We start from the raw sequence: 19729 nt of genomic DNA on the forward strand, positions 1-19729 counted from the left end.
AGGTGAACTGATTAATCAGACATTGTGCTCTCTGCACCCTAGATGCAAAGAAATTCCTCAAAGTTTGGGTCCTCCAGGAAACCAGTCCTGATGCCCAAGTGGCTAGTCTATTTAGCTTTTAACTGTCAAAGATTACATTTTGGTATAAAATCTGCCCTTTTGAGGTAAAACTAAATAGCTTTCCACAGTAAAGCATTTGACTGTAAATTAACTGTAAATATGTATTTGTTTTTGTTGTTGTATGTAGAAAATATCAGAGAGCGTTATGGAACCCTAACAGGCGAGCTGCATATGATTGAACTGGAGAAAGGTCATAGTGGTTTGGGCCTAAGTCTTGCTGGGAACAAAGACCGATCCAGGATGAGTGTCTTCATAGTGGGGATTGATCCAAATGGAGCTGCAGGAAAAGATGGTCGATTGCAAATTGCAGATGAGCTTCTAGAGGTAAGTTTTTGTGGAAAACTTTGAATTTATTCTTGTTTTATAAGTGTAGTGGAACTGTCAGTTTCCAGAAAATCACCCATACCTTATAGTGACTGAGAAAGCCATTGCTTACTTAATAAAATAGATGCATTGCAGCAAATCTGGCTCTAAACCAAATTTCTACTAAGTAGAGTCCATGTTCCCATTAACTTCCATTAAAAGGTCATGACTGTGTAGCACCAGAAACAGTTTTTGCCCCAAGACAGTAATAAAGCTCACACTTCAAAAGCATTTGTTTTGTGTGCTGCATTTTTATTAGGAGTTTTTGAAAAGCCAAGTGACCAGTCATTCCCCAGAGGCTGACCCACTGGACATTCTGGAACTTGAATCACTAATGGGAGAAGTGATGAGGGTGAGGTGGGGTGGGGTCAAGGTTAAGGCTAAATAACAAGCAGTAACTCAGCCTGTCAAACAAAATAAATTTGTGGACCATACTTTATAGGGTTTAGAATTTTATTTGCTTGTGTTGTTCGTCCTTGCCCCTCCTGGGCTGGGATCCACATGATTTTATACTGCCTTTATACTCTTCCCATGCTAAGTATGTTTCCGTATAGACACGGGAGGCTCAGTCAGCAGTGGCTGAATGACCAAATGACTGAGCCAGTCATTTGCATTAGGCACTGTGCTGTTTAGGCACAGTTTGCTGCCTAAATCCCGAATCTACCCAGCATTCCTTCTCCCAGTGACCTATTTCCAGGGCTTGAGTTTTGAAACTAAGTGGGAAATGTGATAGTAAGGAACTTCCCAGGATGGTCTTGCAGGTCACAAGTTTTTCCACAGAGCCCTTGTTTTGTGCAGAGCGTGCTGGGAGCCCAGTGCCTGCCAGGAAATTTGCTGTCTACTCTCCTGCAGTTGGTCCAAGTGGTGCCTCTTTATCAGCAGTCCATGGATGTCAGACTTCATTTGCATTATTTTAATGCTGGCTTTAAACATGAGCTATTCTTTATTCACCATGAAAAGTCAGTTTCACGTTCTGGGGAGGAAAATATATAACATTTAATATAAAATGTATTTTAAAGGAAGAAAAAATGTGCTTTTCATTAATGAGGAAGGATGATAAAACTTTATGATACTAAGATTTCAGGCCCAACTAATGATATTTATTTCTCACAGATCAATGGTCAGATTTTATATGGAAGAAGTCATCAGAATGCCTCATCGATCATTAAATGTGCCCCTTCTAAAGTGAAAATAATTTTTATCAGGTGATCATTTTCTTTTGCTAGTTTACCAAATACTTTTTGTTAGCATTTCTACTCTGAGTTCCTTTGAATGAAAAGAAAACATTTGTAACCGGGCGTGCTGGCTCATGCCTGTAATCCCAGCACTTTGGGAGGCTGAGGCGGGTGGATCACGAGGTCAGGAGATCGGAACCATCCTGGCTTACATGGTGAAACCCCGTCTCTACTAAAAAAAAAAAAAAAAAAATTAGCCGGGTGTGGTGGCACGCGCCTGTAGCCCAGCCTCTAGGGAGGCTGAGGCAGGAGAATCACTTGAACTTGGGAGGCGGAGGTTGCAATGAGCTGAGATTGTGCCACTACAGCCTGGGCAACAGAAAGAGACTCTGTCTCAAAAAAAAAAAAAAAAAAAAAAGGAAAGAAAAGAAAACATTTGTAAATTTGTAAGTGTCATAGTTCCAGGTTGTGGGGGTGAAATAATTTTCTCTAATAACCTTCTGACTCTTGAAGTAAGAGAATGAAAATAATACCATTATGTTATAATAGGTGGTTGTTTTTTTGCTTTTAGAAATAAAGATGCAGTGAATCAGATGGCCGTATGTCCTGGAAATGCAGTGGAACCTTTGCCTTCTAATTCAGAAAATCTTCAAAATAAGGAGGTATATGTAACTAATGTTTGTTTCTCTGGGAAGACTTGATTGATGTGAGCCTTATTAATTCAATCAACAATTACGTAACACTTAGGGATATTAGAGGTAGATAAGTTATAGCCTTGGCCTTCAAGGAGTGTACATCCTAGTATAAGAAGACACTCACGGAAATAAGCATACCACTTACGTGAAGAGTACTTGTAGTCTGCCTAGGGAATAGTGAGGGTAGGAAAAGAGTTATCAGTTCTGCCTCTGAAAAGAAATTGAGGATAAAACTTTATATGGAAGGTTACATATGAAGTGTATGTTGGAAGATTTGGGGGGCAAAAATGTTGCAAGCGGAGGGCATGGAGTGAGGAATGGCATGGAGACTTTGGCCAATGCAGGAAGCTAAATTATAGAACATCACTGAGCAATGAGGGGCAGGGAATGGAAGGTGGTGGGGAAAGGGTCAATGTTAAAGGGGACAGGGTCAGATCATGGGATACATTGATAGGCTAACATGTGCCAGCTTTGTCTTTGAGGCAGTGTGGAGCTCAAAGAATGAGAAATGTATAGTTAAAAATTTATCTGGCAGTACTGTAGAGAAAAATCAGAGGTAGCAGGGGAGAGAAGTTAAGTTAGAGGAAATAAGATAATTATTGGAATAATTCAGGATACAGTTAACAAGGACCTGAACTAAAGCTGGAAGAGGGAATGGTTACATCAGATGTTTAAGACCCAAATTGATAATACTTCATCCCCAACTAAATGTACTCACTGAGGAAAAATGAATGGTTGAAGATGTGTTTATCCAACAAATATTTTCTGAGTACTCTGCCTTATACCAGATATTGTTCTTTGGACTGGAGAATAAAACAGATAGGATATACAAGGTTTTCAGATATCTGACTTAGTGACATGAGGGATGGCTGTCTTTTACTGAATAGAAAATACAGAAAGATATTTGCAAAAATATGGTACATTCTATTTGGGACAGGTTAAGAATGAAGTGCCTGTTGGATAGCCTGGTAAAAATGTACATTGGGACATTTGGTCTCCAGTTTAGAAATGATTTCCTGTATATGCAGATTTGGCATTTCTTAGCCATGGAGGCTGAGGTGCTTGCTGCAGAGAGCATTTAGAGAGAAAGAGGGCCAAGGGCAGAATCATGAGGTAGCAACAATAAGGAGGAAGGCTAACAAAGAGATCAGAGACTATGAAGAACCAGGAGGGCATGTGGCAGAGCAGCGGAGAAGAGTGTCCTTCAAGGGTACACTCCACAGCTCTACATGCTGCAATGTAGCAAGAATCCAGTGAGAAGATGAGTAGAAAGAGTCCCTTGGGTTTGGTAACTAGGAGACTGTTAGTGGTTTTTGAGAAAGCAAACGATGGACAGGAAGTCAAGGAGAGAGAGAGGCAGTGGCTAGAGGGTGACAGAGAATTGGGAGAGTGGTTTTGTTTTGATTTAGGAAAGCTTTGGATACATGTGTATGATGAATAAAAGGAGTTAGTAGAGAATGAAAAGCTTAAAATTAGAGGAATTTTGGTGATTATCAATGGGGGTACCTGTAGGAAGAGAAACATTCTTTCCTAAATGAATATATAAACAGAGCTTATGTATACATAAGATAGATGTACAAATCATTGTCTCATTCCAGCTGCTCCTAATGTTCAACTAAGCCACGTGGTTATTTAAGATAATTAGGTTATAAAGTAATATATTTGGTTTTCATATTAGTTGTACTAAATATGTCTCTTAAGGAAATGGAGTATTTTAATAACGTTCATTAAAGTTTTCAATTCACTTGATAAATAACACAGTAAAGAATAATGAATGGTGCTTCTGCTGATGCTCTGTCACTCAGTTTCACCATTTGGTAGCTGGGCTGCCATCAGTTTTCATTATACAGTAAACCCAGGCAGTCTTCAAGCCACTTGGTCTATCTGTGCTCTCAACTGATTGCTGTCCAGTTACACCTCGTAAGTATTTTGAAGAGAATGTAATGTTCATAAATTCCATAGAATGTTAAAATAGCAAAAATGTATTATAATAAATAAATGTATTAAAATAGCAATAGTGTATTAAAGTAAACGTATTAAAATAATTTTATATAATGTATAAAATAATTTTGAATAAGTGGCCCTTATGTTTAAACAAATCAAAATTCCTAACACTCAGTTGCCCTTTTTGTCATTTCTTTCCCTCTGTCAGACAGAGCCAACTGTTACTACTTCTGATGCAGCTGTGGACCTCAGTTCATTTAAAAATGTGCAACATCTGGAGCTTCCCAAGGTAAATCTGCTTTGAATTGGAATGAAATGTGAGTTCCTTTACATCAGTGTTCTAATTCACTGTGTTCTCAAAAATGTGCTCTCCAGATTAACAGCATCAGCGTCATCTGAGATTTTGTTAGAATTGCAAATACTTGGGCCCACTCAAACTTATCTGCTTAATGAGAAACTCTAGGGTTGGGTCCAGAAGTTTGTGTTTTATTAGACCTGCCTGATGCACATTTTAAGTTTGAAAATGACTCTGCTCACTGATACTTTATCAGGGGTCCAGCTTGCCCTTTTATAATTATTCCAAGTTATGAAATTTAGTTATCTGTCCATTGATTCCTTTACTATGGTCCTGCTACGGAGGAAATAAAAATAAAGAAATAGAAGTTATAGTCTTGTCCTTTAAAAATAAGAAAGCTCATGTATTTAGAAGTGAACTTTCAGCTCAGATGATTGCCTTAAAAAGGCAATCTTACTATACATATAAGAGAAGTCTTTATCATGGACTATTTTTGTTGTGATTAAAAAGAAAAGAAGTTATTAAAGTCTTTTTACCTTTCTATCAAGAAGTCCATACACTTCAGTTTGAGAATCCCTCGTTCTATTTGCCATTTAAGAGAGATGACATCTTCCTCTTTCCCTTTCTGATTTCTGCTCTTAGTTTCTTTTCCTCCTAAATCCTGAAGTAAGAGTTTATAATATTTAATGGTGCAGTCATTTCCCTATAATTTGTTAATTATGAAACATTTAAATGTATGTTGAATACTTTATAATGAATGATTTTTTTAAAAAAATCTGTTTATGGTGATCTTTAGAAAAGTCCAAAATTAGATAATTTTTAAATATCCTTTCATGGTATTGATTTTAATTTATCGTCTAAGGCTTAGTATATTCTAGGATATAATGACTGCCCAGGAAATGTTTGTGGAATGAACATGCTAGATGAATAAAGGGCAGCATACTATAGTGGTTGGGAGCACAGACTTAAAGCCAGACCACCTGGGTCAGAGACCTAGATTTGCCACTCACTATCTATGAGACTGTGACTTTGAGCATGTTTCTTAACCTGTACATAGTTTCACCTTTTGAAAATGGACTTAATAATTGTCCAACTTACCTTATAGACTTGTAGTGAGAATTAAGTATATATTGTGAAAATTAAATATACATATGTTCAGTTTCCAGCACCTGGCACACATGTACAAATAGTGTTTGCTATTATTATTGTTTTAATAATTAGGAATGAATAAGCTGGTATAGAGTTGCCTGATGGCTGCCTGTCACTGATTTTCTCTGATGTTTTCTATTTCCACATCTATTTCCACATTAGGCTACCTGATTAAGGTGCTTGACAGATGTTCATAGCATCTTAATCCCCTACTCAGAACCTCCCAAGGACGTTCATTTCCAAACAGATACATTCAAGTTCTTTGGCTGGGCATTTAGCAATGAGGGTGGACAGAAGCCTGTGCTGTCTGTCAGAAGCCCTTCTCACATCCTGAGTGATCGCCTATAAATCACTTAATCCCATTGGTCCTCACTTTCTTCTTCTGTAAATGGGGCTGCCTATATTAAGGGTTATTGTTGGGATTGGATGAGCTAATGAGCAAGGTTCCTTCATTCTGCAATACTGCAATATAAAAGCTGGTTTCTGCCTTTCGCCTCCTTTTTTATTTATTCAGCAGATGTCTATTATGTGTACTTCCCTTTCTAAATTAGATGCTATTGAGGAATGCAAGACCTTGGAGAACCTCAGTGTATTGCCCACTGAAAGCTTCCATTTATATGTAGATTTCAAACAAATCTAAAGCTCAGGTAGCTAGAATGTATTTATTGATGAAAGCCAAAGTAAGTAAGGGGAACATACAAGAATCTTTTAAAAGTAGCTAGACAGAAGAGGCAATTAACCATGATTTTAATGATTTTAAGTGTGGGCTTTGGAGTCACTTAACTTCTCTGGGCAATAGGCAAGCCATTTGTTCCATGGTGAGCAGGTATATGCAAAGCAACCTCCAAAGACTGAGGGAGCTGGGATCCTGAAGAAAGAGGCTGACAAATCCAGTTTATCAGAAAGAAATACTTAATAGGGACTTAACGTACAGCAGCCATGTTGCTGGTGGCCACAAGACAGTGGATCCCAGCATCCACCCTCTAGAAAGTATTCTTTACATAGCAGGGATAAAGACATGTAACTGGTCACGTCTCAGAGTTTCTTGCTGAAACTTGTTATCAGTGGAGAGGTTAGGTAAACATCTTTATGAAGGATTATCTATGCTACAGGGCTCGCCACAGAACACCTTGGTATGCAGGAGTCAAACATTGGTCACCATGGCGGTTTTGCTTCAAGGTGGTGTCACTCCTGCCATACAACAGGCTGTTTTTCTACACCGTTTAACTTGTCTGGGTCTCACTTTCCTCATGAGATGAGGAAAATCCCTTTATATTAGAGATACTATTTGGAAGGATTAAATGAAAGAATTTATACAAAGTGCTTACCACAGTGTGAGTTATTATTATTATTTTTGTTAATACTTCTGACCATGAATTTGTGAGTTCCCCATAGAATATATCCTTGAACACATCTCTTGAGGAAGCCATTGTTACAAATGATGTCGAGTGACATATTACACTAAGCCTGGCACTCCTAACCCCATTATTACATGGCTCTTGGAGTAAAAATTAAGCAAAGAAGGGAGAAAGAAACAGCTTCTAACACTCATGAATCAGCTGAAATCTTTTGTCATTTTTACTATCCTATATATTTTTAAATTATAGTTAGTTATATGACAAAGTAATTTAATGGTAATGTAACATTTGTTCATTATATTATTTACTTCTTAGCAACCCTGTGAGCTTGCTATTATTTTCTCCACTTTGAACTGTTCCCATAACTCCAAATAGTAGAGCTGGAATTGAACTCTGGTCTTCTGCCTCCAAGTCCCATTTCCCATCCATTACCTGTTTCAACTTGCTACTGGGCCCCATCTGCCTTTCTGAAATGCCTGTATGTTCCTTCTAGGAATCCTGTACTTCAGTCAAACTGATTTGAATCAAGAGCTCATGGAGAAGGTTTTGAGAATTTATCCCTCTTTGCCTTGTTTATATCACTTGGTCTTTCTGATTTCTTTTAACTTATATAAATCCTGCATACACTAAAGATCCAACTTAAATCTCACCTCTGTTTGTTTTGAAATATTACTTCAATATTCTGGCTTATATAGTGCTTACTATTAATGTCTTCATTTTATTTGTCACTTAACCATGTTTGACCCTAGAGCTTGTCTCCTGTGATGAACTGTGATGTGGGTATCTTTTCTGTACATCTAAAACATACACATGCTGAGAGAAGAAATTCTCACTTTTTTTTCCATTACTTAGTGTCATCGACATAGTTCAGACTGAGTAAGTATCTGCGAAGGAAGAGTGAATGAACGGTTATGTGCCGTACATGCATAAGGGGAAAAATGTTGAGATCAGGAGAGTCAGGAAGAGAATGATTTTTTGCATTGTCTAAAAGTGGGAGCTCTAATAACAGCTCATTTCTAGTTCTGTTTTGACTCCTTAGAAACTCCTGACAAGTGAATTATCTTTTATTAATCTGTTATATTTTTTAAAAATGGGAAAATAGAATATAAACAGAAAGCTCTCATACATAGAATCGAAACCCACAGTAGCTGACTGAAATGCAAATTCAATTGATCAGAAAACATTTTTGATTAAAGATTTATTTTTGGCACAGTTTGCCCGGGAAAGTACCCATACATCAAAGCAGGTAGTAGCCTTCTATGATTGTCAAAGCTGTGTTTCATATCCATACAATTTTATGTGGTGAAAGCCTTGAAATATGATGAAGAGTTTTTCTTCTTTTGAATTTTAGAGAAGCTTCTACCTTCAAAATAATTCTCCAAATAATATTAATTTGTTTAGCTTAATTCCACTTTTAATTCTTGTTTACTGTTTTCTAGCTGTTTAATTATACAACTCGTTGTTCAAAAATAGATTTCCTTGGAGCCAGGCGCAGTGGCACATGCCTGTAGTCCCAGCTATTTGGGGGGCTGAGGTGGGAATTCAAGACCAGCCTGGGAAACATAGCAAGACCCCATCTCTAAAAAACGTTTAAAATAATATTTTAAAACAGAAAAAAAACCCACAAAAATACATTTCCTTAATTTGTTTTCTATTCCCTGTATGGTAGTGTTTTAATAACTAGCCCCAAACAAAGTATCTCAGATCTCTTCTTGCTAAGGACTATATGCACTCTGGTAAAAGTAAGTTGGAAAGTTGAGCAGTTAGATAAAAAATTGCACATTCATATGCTGTTATCCTTTCTTATGTGTCATCCTGTTTTTCTTTTTCTTTTCATTTATTTATTTTTATTTATTTATTTATTTATTTATTTTTGAGACTGAGTCTCACTGTCACCCAGGCTGGAATGCAGTGGTGTGATCTCAGCTCACTGCATCCTCCACCTCCTGGGTTCAAGCAATTCTCCTGCATCAGCCTCCCAAGTAGCTGGGATTACAGGTGTGCACCACCATGCCCGGCTAACTTTTGTACTTTAATTAGAGATGGGGTTTCGCCATGTTGGCCAGGCTGGTCTTGAACTCCTGACCACAGGTGATCCACCTGCCTCAGCCTCCCAAAGTGCTGGGATTACAGGTCTGAGCCACCACACCCAGCCTCATCCTGCTTTTCTGATATCAATAAATTGTTTGTTGATATGTATATAGTTGTTTTTGTAGTATTCTAGTTGAGTTTGGGCATATTATACATGCAGATTTGTAGCTTATTGTTTCTTTTAGGACTCCTCTTATTGCAAATAACAGAAAAAAATGAACTAATTCCGTCAGGTTTCATCAAGGAAGAGGATTTATGGACTGAGGGCAGCAACCTTCAAGAGTAGTTGGTCCTGTGACTGAATAGTGTCATCAAGAGCCCGTTTTTTTCCCTGTCTGTGTGACACTGTGCCATTCAGTGTCAGCTTTATCCCAAGGCTTGTCTTTCTCATGGTTTTAGAATGGCTGCCAACCATAGTTGGGCCATGTGCTACTTCTTTTAAATGTATCTTGGGAGAAGGGAGAGAATGGCTGTTCAAGCCTTCTGAGCAAAAGTTCCAAGATTCATCCTAATTGAATCAGTTCAGATCATGTGTCTACTTTTGAGCCAGGGACTCTGACCATGGGACTGTAATTGTAGAATTGACTTCGGTTGTTCAAACCCCATTCTTGGAGCTCCTTAACTTTTGCTATGTAACAAATTACCACCAAACTTCACAACTTAAACAGCAGGTATTTATGGTCTCACAGTTTCTATGGGTTAGGAATTTTGGAGCATTTTAGCTGGGGGGTCTGCTGAGAATCTCTTGTGCAATTGCGGACACATTGCCAGCTACGGCTACAGTCATCTCAAGATTTGACTGGGCTGGACATTGCTTCCAAGATGATTTACCCAAATGGCTGTTGGCAACAGGCCTTATTTCTTCTAAATGGGGCTGCTTGAGTTTTCTTAGGACAATGGCAGCTGGCATCTGGCAGAGCAAGTTATCCAAGAGAGACAGCAAGGAGGAAGTCCCTTTGCCTTTTTTGACCTAGCTGTGAAGTTATACACCATTACTTCTGCTGTATTCTCATTGTTAGAATCAAGTCACTAAGTCTAGCCCATGCTTTTAGGTTCCTTCTTGAAGGAAGAAGTATCAAAGAATTTCTGCTCATATTTTAAATCTACAGTCTGAAACATGGTGAGGGAAGAAGGTGGGAGAGAGAATATGGAGGTGGAGGAGAGGAGTGGGTGGGAAGGCTAGATATTCTAATAAAAATCAATTTTTATAGAGAGGTAAGATGGGAAGCAGTATTGGGTAAACAATCAGCAAATACCCACTGTACCAATAAAGTACTTTCATGACTGTTATGTGACAAGTATTATTATTCCATTTTGTAGATAAGAAAATCTAGATTTTGTAGGTAAGAAAATTGAGAATTAGAGATGTTAAGTGGCGTATCCAAATTTCTATAGTTAGGTAGAAGGTAAAGTCAGTTCTGCTCACTCTAAAGGTGCAGCTTACTCTGGCAGATAGACATGACTGATTGCCTGGAAAGAGAGAGGTAGTACAGAGATGGTCAGTGACAGTTTCAAACTTATCAGGCATTAATAATCTACCTCAGAAGAGCCACATTGTTGATAATCTTTAAAATGATGTTGAAACCTATCTTGATGTCACAGCCATGACCATAAACATCTCTGATGGCACATTTAACTTGTATGTATATTTCAGAGAAACCATGTCAAGATTCCCTTTTCTCTTCTTTGCTTTTTGTAACTTTTCTCTGGAGAAAAAATTAGAAGGTTGCTAGCTCTGGCAATGAAAATGTTAAAAACTCTGTTTTAATTTTATTAAAGTAAACATTAAAGAAAGCTAAAAGCCAATATTTCTGAACATTTGGTTTTGATAAAGGGAAATGTGGAAAATGTAGCAAAGTAGGTGTAGCTCCCCAGCCTTGGCAGGTTCTCAGAGCTTGTCTTGGGACTGAGAGGCATTTTCAGTCTGCAGCAGATTGAAATGCTGTTCTCTGGAGAAACAACTCTGAGTGTTCGGCCCCCAAAAGGACAGAGTCTGCATCAGTAATGGCAGACTGCCTGCTAAAGGAAGAAGAGGGGCAGAAAAGAATGAAGGGGCTAGACCCTGTTGTTATTTCCAAGCGACAGGCCAGAGAAGAAGCAGGATTCTTTGGTTGGTTTTGAATGACTTATTCAGTCATTAGACAAAATTTGTAAATGCTGAATGTTCTGATTGAATTATTGAATGTATTTTTGCTGTCTAGATATTTTGCTAAAGTTACTAAAGATGTCGACATATGGGAAGAGTGAAAACACTTGAATGTTTGATGGAGGAAAATTTATTCCCATTAGGAAAATTTGAAAGTTTGTTTAAGAAAAGACAAGATTTCTAAGATCTTAGATTTAAGGTCTAAGGTCTTAGATTTCCGGACTTCAGAAGAGTTTTAACTGCTTTTCTTACCCTTGGTATCCATTTGAATAAAATTAATCTGTTTCAAGTCTTCGGAGCATTTTTGTTTTTACTTTTCTAGGATCAGGGGGGTTTGGGTATTGCTATCAGCGAAGAAGATACACTCAGTGGAGTCATCATAAAGAGCTTAACAGAGCATGGGGTAGCAGCCACGGTGAGGTTTACCTTTCTTGCTGTCATTAAGTAGTTGGGGAGGGAATTACTTTTGGAATATCACTCAAATTCTTCTACGTTTCCATTTAGGATGGACGACTCAAAGTCGGAGATCAGATATTGGCTGTAGATGATGAAATTGTTGTTGGTTACCCTGTTGAAAAGGTAATTTTCCAAAATAAAGTAAATGGTAATGTAGGCCCATCCTTGGGCATGATTAAAGTGTTTGTGTCTGCGATCACAGGGAATTAGGGTTATGTAGCTGTGTTAGACAAGTTCTTAAGGAAAAGAAGAGATTGTTCAGAAGTTCTTCAATTTCTATTTCTTATTTTCCAGTTGGTGTTAAGGGATTTTTCGTTGCCACACAGATTATTCAATATTCACTGGGCATTTTTGATAAATATTTCCATTTTTTCCTTAGGAAAACTTTAAACTCCTTAACAGTGACTGTTAGTACCAAAATATTTTTTAATGAATGTTTGCTGTTATAAATATCCATTGTGTATACTACTTTATAAACAGATTGTAAGACTCAACCCTTAAATATATAACTTTTATTAGGGTTAAACATATCTTGTACTTGAGTTTCCTCTCCTCAAAAGAGAGCTTAATACTTATTTGGTATCTCATTTGAGGCCTTTTATTTATAAGTGCCAGAAAAAAGCTTTGTTTCCTTGAAATATGGTATGCTTTTTCTTTCTTATAGTGAGAGAGAACCATATAACTTATCATTTCTTCATTGTCTAGTAAGAAGCTTAAAGTTACTTTTTAAAAATTCAGTTTTTAATAAGTATTTAGGCCAGATCCTTTAACCCATAAATCTATGTTTTAACTTTTCATTTACCTTGACTTTTTTGTTGTATACTTTTCTTATTCTGCTTCTAACATATTTGTGTCTATTTTATTAAAACTGTTTGTGTAAGCTGCTTCTATAGAATCAGGAAGTAGGTAAAATAACCCATATATCTTCTAAGGTTGCAGGCATTCAGAAAAACGGATGAGATTAGAGATGTAAAAAGTTGAAAGTCTCATATAAGAAAAAATGTGGTCAGAGCTAGACTTAGAGTAGAAATTAACCATGGCCCTCATCTATATCAGGCATTTGGAAAAGCTAGAGAGAAACTAGAGCCATTTCTTTCTTTACCCAAGTCCTGACAAAGAAATAATTTGCATCTATCCCTCCCCTTAACCATAGAGAGAATTAGATTCCTTTGATAATGGTGACTCATTGGTATGTCTACTAATTCAGCTTTGAATTTTGTTTCTCTTCCACACATACACCCTGCCAGTTTATTAGCCTTCTGAAGACAGCAAAGACGACAGTAAAACTTACCATCCATGCTGAGAATCCAGATTCCCAGGCTGTTCCTTCAGCAGCTGGTGCAGCCAGTGGAGAAAAAAAGAACAGCTCCCAGTCTCTGATGGTCCCACAGTCTGGCTCCCCGGAACCGGAGTCCATCCGAAGTAAGGCCTCTGGGCTCATGAGAGTCCTGCACTTGTGGAACACCTGAACTCAGCAGAGGGTTTCTGCTTGGAAGCCAGCTGCCTGCCTGTGGCTCACTGTTTGGAAGGTTGTAGTCAGGGAGCCCTATGGTGAGGGCAGGGTATAAAGAGAGGACTTCTGGAAACAGAGTACTGGACTGTTAGGCAGGCAATCTATGTGCTGTACATTAAGCAGCTGTGGCATCTTAGGAAACCTACCCACTCAAAGCCTCAGCTTCTTCATCTCTAAAACAAGGGAATAGTATTCTTTGCTCTCCAAAAATATATTGCTAAGGGCACCTTGATTCCAGGCCTCTAACTAATGAATTAGAAATATCATTTTGTGGATTCTTTTTTTAAACTGGGAAAGTAATTTAACTTCTCTAAGCCTCAGCTTTCTTATCTGTAGAATGGGTATGCAATTATCCTATTTCATAGGATCTATGAAATAGATACTATTTCATAGTATTTCATAGATCAGTACTGCCTGCCACTATAAGAAACTCTTTAGTCATTGCCATGATGTACGGATCTGAGTTCTATGCTTTAGGTTGTAATAGTGGGTCCTGTCATAATAGAAATGGATTTAGGTTAAGTGAACCATAGGGTGACACTTTAATGTGTCATTACACTTCCAGTCTAGTACATAGAGGTACATTATTCCTTTGAGTTACTTTTTGAGAAAGAATACACTGGTGTGTAATAAAACAGTAAGTTTCAAGCTCTGCGGCATCAAAACAAAACAAACAAAAAAATAAGGCATTGGCTTTTTCTGTGATGGGGGGGTGGAGGGGAGAAATTTCTTTTGGCCTCCAAACTCTTCTTTTAATAGTTTTGTAAGGAAACACTAGTTTAAAACATTTGTAATGTAGTTGGATGAAAAAGTCTTAAAGTAATACATCTCCGAAAATAATCCTTTATTTAGAAAGACTGGATAATTCACTGAAGTGTTAAAAGATTTTATGGAAATTTTCTCATTTTTCAATTTTATGTTGATCCCTAAATAGTGTTGTCTATAAAAATATGAAATGCTAAATGAAAACTTAACATAAAAGAAAATATCTTACACCTGTTCTTACCATTTAAGGAGCAAGAAAATAGTCTGTTTCTGATTTCCTAAAAAGAGAACATCTTGTCTAAAGCATACGCTACTATACCAAGTGTCCTAGCTTTCCCAAAACATGCTATTTGCTGTATGCTCTTTGTTGTATCATAAAACATATGATATGAAGACTCTCATAAAATAACGTGTGAAATTATATTCCCCTTTTCTCATGATCTGTTCTTATCTATTCATTTCTGAACATATATGCACCAGGATTTGACATCTGAATGTATAAAACATCAAGTGAGACCCAAGGAGAAAACTGCAAATGGTGCATTTTTGCTCAGAATTGATTACATAAGAAGAGATGCTCTAGGATAAGAAGAAAACAAAAATGTAAAAAGCCCCAAAAAGCAGGCATCAGAACCAAAATTATTGATGTGTTTAGTGGTCTTCCCTGAATGTGCTTCTAGGTCTTTGCCACATGTCTCAGTTCTGAGTTCTATAAATCTTTTAATTCATAAGAAATGTGTTTGGCTCCATTGAAATGGAGAATATCAAAGTGAAACTTGAGGTTCAATTTAATTCTGTTCTCTCTTCTTCATATCCTATCCTTTATATCTCTAGCAATTTAAAACATGTAGGATAGCATAGAAAATAATTAAACAGGTAATTTTTGGCCCACTACCCTAAATTAACAATGGTGATTTAATCACATTTGTTTTATTTTTAAATATAAGATAATTAAAAGATTGAGGTAAATACGAAGTCTCTTTTTTTCCACAATCGTGGGCCCATTTCCCTGCCTCATCCCTCAGAGTCAATCTGTGTGATGAGTTTGATGGATATGCCTTGTAACCAATTTTTATTTGTATTTCATTTTTAACTTATTTTTAGATACAAGCAGATCATCAACACCAGCAATTTTTGCTTCTGATCCTGCAACCTGCCCCATTATCCCTGGCTGCGAAACAACCATCGAGATTTCCAAAGGGCGAACGGGGCTGGGCCTGAGCATCGTTGGGGGTTCAGACACGCTGCTGGTGAGCACCACCCAGAGGTGCTTCTGCACAGGCTGTCCTTCAGCCAGGCCTCAGAGACGATTATTGGGAGATTTCTATCAGTTCTAGTAAAGGAAATGTGAAGGCCGAAAAAAACTGTATTTATTTGTTATTTTAATTTATAGGGCAAATATTCAATTGGATACGGGGGAGGTTTCCTTTGAGTAAGCCAATAAATATTGACTCAGCAAGATTCTGCTACACTGGTGATTTTGATCTTGAAATTTCAAAGTGCTTCTATCAGTTCACCAGTCCTTGCTACATTTTAATTTCCTTTTTGCTGATATCCAGGTTGGGTTAAACCCATTTTAAGAGGAGTTTGAGCCAGGTGCAGTGGCTCATGCCTATAATCCCAGCACTTTGGGAGGCTGAGGCAGGTGGATCACTTGAGGCCAGGAGTTTGAGATCAGCCTGTTCAACATGGCGAAACCCTATCTCTACTAAAAATACAAAAACTAGCTGGGCGTGGTAGCGTCTGTAATCCCAGCTACTTGGGAGGCTGAGGCAGGAGAATCTCTTGAACATGGGAGGCAGAGGTTACAGTGAGCTGAGATTGCACCACTGTACTCCAGCCTGGGTGACAGAGTGAGACTACATCTCAAAAAAAAAAAAAAGAGTTTGAAAAATTGATACTTTGTAGACAAAGTCTTCTAGATGTCAAAAATACCTTGAAAATGATTTCCTTTATGGATAAGAAAGTTATCTCTCATCTATGTATGCATGTTTTATTTTATAGTTTTTTTCTTTAATCTTCTCTATCATTAGGAAAAAAGTATAAGCTCCTTTGAGCCCTTTAGCAAAAATTGTTGTTACACTTTCCCTTGAATTATATGGAGCTTGTACCTGTAGAGCCAGAGTTTATAACCCTTATTGCTGTCTATCAAAGTATAATGTGTTTGGACTCCATTTCTGCTCACCATTCCTAGGAGAATGGGATAAGTATGGGTATGTTTTGTTTGGGCCCTTAGGGTGCCATTATTATCCATGAAGTTTATGAAGAAGGAGCAGCATGTAAAGATGGAAGACTCTGGGCTGGAGATCAGATCTTAGAGGTATAGAATGCCTGTTTTTGACCTTCAAAATTAACAGAGAAAAGGCTCCTGGGGGGAGTGTTTCTTTCTTTGCTTCTTTCTCTCTCTCCCCTTCCCCACCTAACTCTCCCTTACTTCTCATGTTCCTTATAGTCAGTGTCCCATTTCTGTACAGGTGAATGGAATTGACTTGAGAAAGGCCACACATGATGAAGCAATCAATGTCCTGAGACAGACGCCACAGAGAGTGCGCCTGACACTCTACAGAGATGAAGCCCCATACAAAGAGGAGGAAGTGTGTGACACCCTCGCTATTGAGCTGCAGAAGAAGCCGGGAAAAGGCCTAGGATTAAGTATTGTTGGTAAAAGGTGTGACTGAGGAGGACAAACCCAATGCTCCCTTGGAAATGATGGAACTTAAATCATTTTAAAGAGTAATAGCAGTAGGTGAATCTTTTATCAGTGGCGAGTGTTCAGTAGGTAGCTGTTGTTAGCCCCCTCACTAAGGAACCATAAAAAGACATTGGTTTTGGACTTTTAAAATCAGAATATTGGAAGGCTTTGAAGGTACTTAACAAAAAGTCATTTGGTATATTTTTGAGCACCTGCTATGTGCTAGGAAATACATTAAGTTTTCAGAAACAAAGCTAAATAAGACATGGTTCCTGAACTCCAAAAACTCATTGTCTGGTGAACGTCGAATTAAATATATTCTTGCAACAAAGGAATCTGTTGATGAGTGACAAAGATGCTTTGTGGGGGACCCATGGTAGCAAAGGAGAAAGAGACCAAGTGACCCTATTTAATTAAAGTGAATTAGGGAAAATTTCCAAGAAAAGAAGTGTCTGAGCTGAGGCTAAAAGTGATAAGTGAGAACTGGTTTATTAAAGGAGAGTAGAAGATATTGTAGGGAGAAGGATCAGAGCGAACAAGAGCGTGCCATCAACAGGACCTAAAGCAGGGGGCCCGGGTGGTAATGGAATAGTGAATGTACAAAAATTCACAACCTAATTCATTTGTATATAAGTACATTTTAAAAGTATTTACATGTAAGTAATATTAACAAATTCATTTATAAGTGATATTAACAAATAAATAATCCAGCAAGTTTCATAAATCTTTCTTCCTTGTAGTATTATAAGCCCATCTGGATCTGATCTCAGAATCTACCAGATAGCTAAACTTGTGAAGTCAGCATTCAGTAAAAAGTGCCCCTGCAGTCTGCAGTGTCTCTAAGTTGATCTTGTCATTCCTTGGGCCTCAGATAGCCACCATTTGAAAGCAGCTTATTTTTTCCAGTGAGTCAGAAATCTGTGAAATGGTGATCTTTATTTCAGAATATCCTTCTTCAGAAATAGGCATTCTTCAGAATTGCCAAACCAGCAGCATAGACACCTGGTTCTGCAGCGACTTTTCTGTATGGAAATAAAAAGACATTTACACCATTTTGTTTCTCAGAGACAGCTAAAGGCTAATTATTTTTAAACACAAAAAGATTTTAGCATATTATTTGAGTCTCAGTGGGAATATGTCTAAAAAATAGACTTTTTTTGGAATACAGTATCAGTAGTCTAGTTCTCATGAAATATGACATGGGTAACGTGGCTACTATAGGATGTGGGGTCACCAGGTCATCATGAAAACCACCATTAATGAACCCTAAACTCTGTGCCTTGGGAAGACCATCTAATCCAATACCCTGTTTCTAAAGATGGGAAAGCGGAGGATCAAATGGTGAAATGATCTGATGTCATGACCTTGGCAAGAACAAGTGATACAGTTCAGCTTTTACTATATATTTCTATTTATGGTTATCTTCGTATTTTTAGAAGTTTTGGGGTTTTTTTTTTATAGTTTTGTGAAAGAAAGGATGGGAATAAGATTTGTGTTTATTTTGCATAAACCTATCTTGTGTGGAAGATGTGTAATGATTTCATATAAGAGACATCACAGCAATGGTACTTAGATTTTGAGTTAATGAATGGTGTTTAGGTTGAGATACACATCTGTTATGATTTTCAATAATATTAATGATGTTGATGGTGATAGCAACATTTATGTAACCACAAGTTAATATTATTCAAAGCTCCATTCTGATTTGGAAAGAACAGCAGATTTTGCATCCAAGGACTGACTCTTAAGTCTTACTTTTGCCACTTAGTAGCCGAGTGACCCATAAAATGAGAATGGTAATACACACTTCTACTCACAGTATGTAATTGATGAAGAATAAATATGCTTATTGGAGATCATTTTAATCTATGAAGCACTATAAGACATAAGCTGTTATTTATCAAAAAAATATAATTCTAATGTTGCCCCAGTGTTGCTCCAAATAACAAAACTTTTAAAGTCATAAAAACAAGTAAAAATTTTGGGTAAAAATGTAACTTTTTATTAAATAAGCATTGCATTGCAGTTGAGGAAAAGATAATGTTGAAATTCAAAATTGTGTGCAGAAACGATACTGGAGTATTTGTGTCAGACATTGTCAAAGGAGGAATTGCGGATGCCGATGGAAGACTGATGCAGGGAGACCAGATATTAATGGTGAATGGGGAAGACGTTCGTAATGCCACCCAGGAAGCGGTTGCCGCTTTGCTAAAGGTAAAAAATGCCAAAAATAATTCTGTGTAATAGCATAGAAGAAAAAAAATAATTTTAACATTGGGCTATCATAGTCAAATTAGTAATGACTTCTCTTTATTTAAAGTGTCACCTCAAGGCCAGGTGCAATGGCTCACGCCTATAATCCCAGCATTTTGGGAGGCCATGGCAGGTGGATCACTTGAGCCTAGGGGTTCGAGACCAGCCTTGGCAACATGGCAAAATCCCGTCTCTACAAAAAAATATAAAAATTAGTTGGGCATGGTGGTGCGGGCCTATAGTCCCAGCTACTCAGAAGGCTGAGGTGGGAGGATGGCATGAGTCTGGGAGGCAGAGGTTGCAGTGAGCTGTGGTCACACCACTGAATTCCAGCTTAGGTGACAGAAACCCTGTCTCAAAAAAATAAATAGAAAGTCATCTCAAATCTTTTAAAATGGAAAGATTTTATCATTTATGTTCCATAGAAGGGAAAGTTTGGTCCAAATACTATTCTGACTCAAAACTGTTGAACTATTTGAAGTTGACATTTAAAATCGGAAGCAGATCTGTCATCCTTATGCAATGAAGGTAATTTAATGCAGATTCACTCGGCAGTACCTTCACTGGGGATTACCGTAATTATAAGGCCTCCATCCCTAGATATCATTCTAAACTCAAGTACATTTTACATTATAAAATTGGTTTCCTCCAAAGAAAACTCACCATGAAGGATCATTTTCTGATTGGAAAGGCAGAACCAGTTTCATTTTAAAA

General features: G+C 37.6%; 1 protein-coding gene across 40 annotated transcripts in view; it reads left to right on the forward strand.

Annotated features, from left to right (window-relative positions):
- Positions 1 to 19729, forward strand: part of MPDZ (multiple PDZ domain crumbs cell polarity complex component) — a 180104-nt gene that overhangs the window by 147280 nt on the left and 13095 nt on the right. For 37 of the 40 annotated variants that reach the window (XM_024252173.3, XM_054519889.2, XM_024252164.3 and 34 more), the window contains 11 exons: positions 248 to 444; positions 1597 to 1688; positions 2230 to 2320; positions 4506 to 4586; positions 11659 to 11751; positions 11841 to 11915; positions 13040 to 13214; positions 15175 to 15320; positions 16307 to 16390; positions 16545 to 16738; positions 18829 to 18976. In XM_024252173.3, coding sequence (XP_024107941.1) covers positions 248 to 444; positions 1597 to 1688; positions 2230 to 2320; positions 4506 to 4586; positions 11659 to 11751; positions 11841 to 11915; positions 13040 to 13214; positions 15175 to 15320; positions 16307 to 16390; positions 16545 to 16738; positions 18829 to 18976 — 1376 coding nt within the window. The remainder of the gene's footprint in view (positions 1 to 247; positions 445 to 1596; positions 1689 to 2229; positions 2321 to 4505; positions 4587 to 11658; positions 11752 to 11840; positions 11916 to 13039; positions 13215 to 15174; positions 15321 to 16306; positions 16391 to 16544; positions 16739 to 18828; positions 18977 to 19729) is intronic. The other 3 variants (XM_063714221.1, XM_063714224.1, XM_063714227.1) reach the window with 1 other exon arrangement.

Source organism: Pongo abelii, chromosome 13, assembly GCF_028885655.2.
Source record: "Pongo abelii isolate AG06213 chromosome 13, NHGRI_mPonAbe1-v2.0_pri, whole genome shotgun sequence".
NCBI classification, from domain to species: domain Eukaryota; kingdom Metazoa; phylum Chordata; class Mammalia; order Primates; family Hominidae; genus Pongo; species Pongo abelii.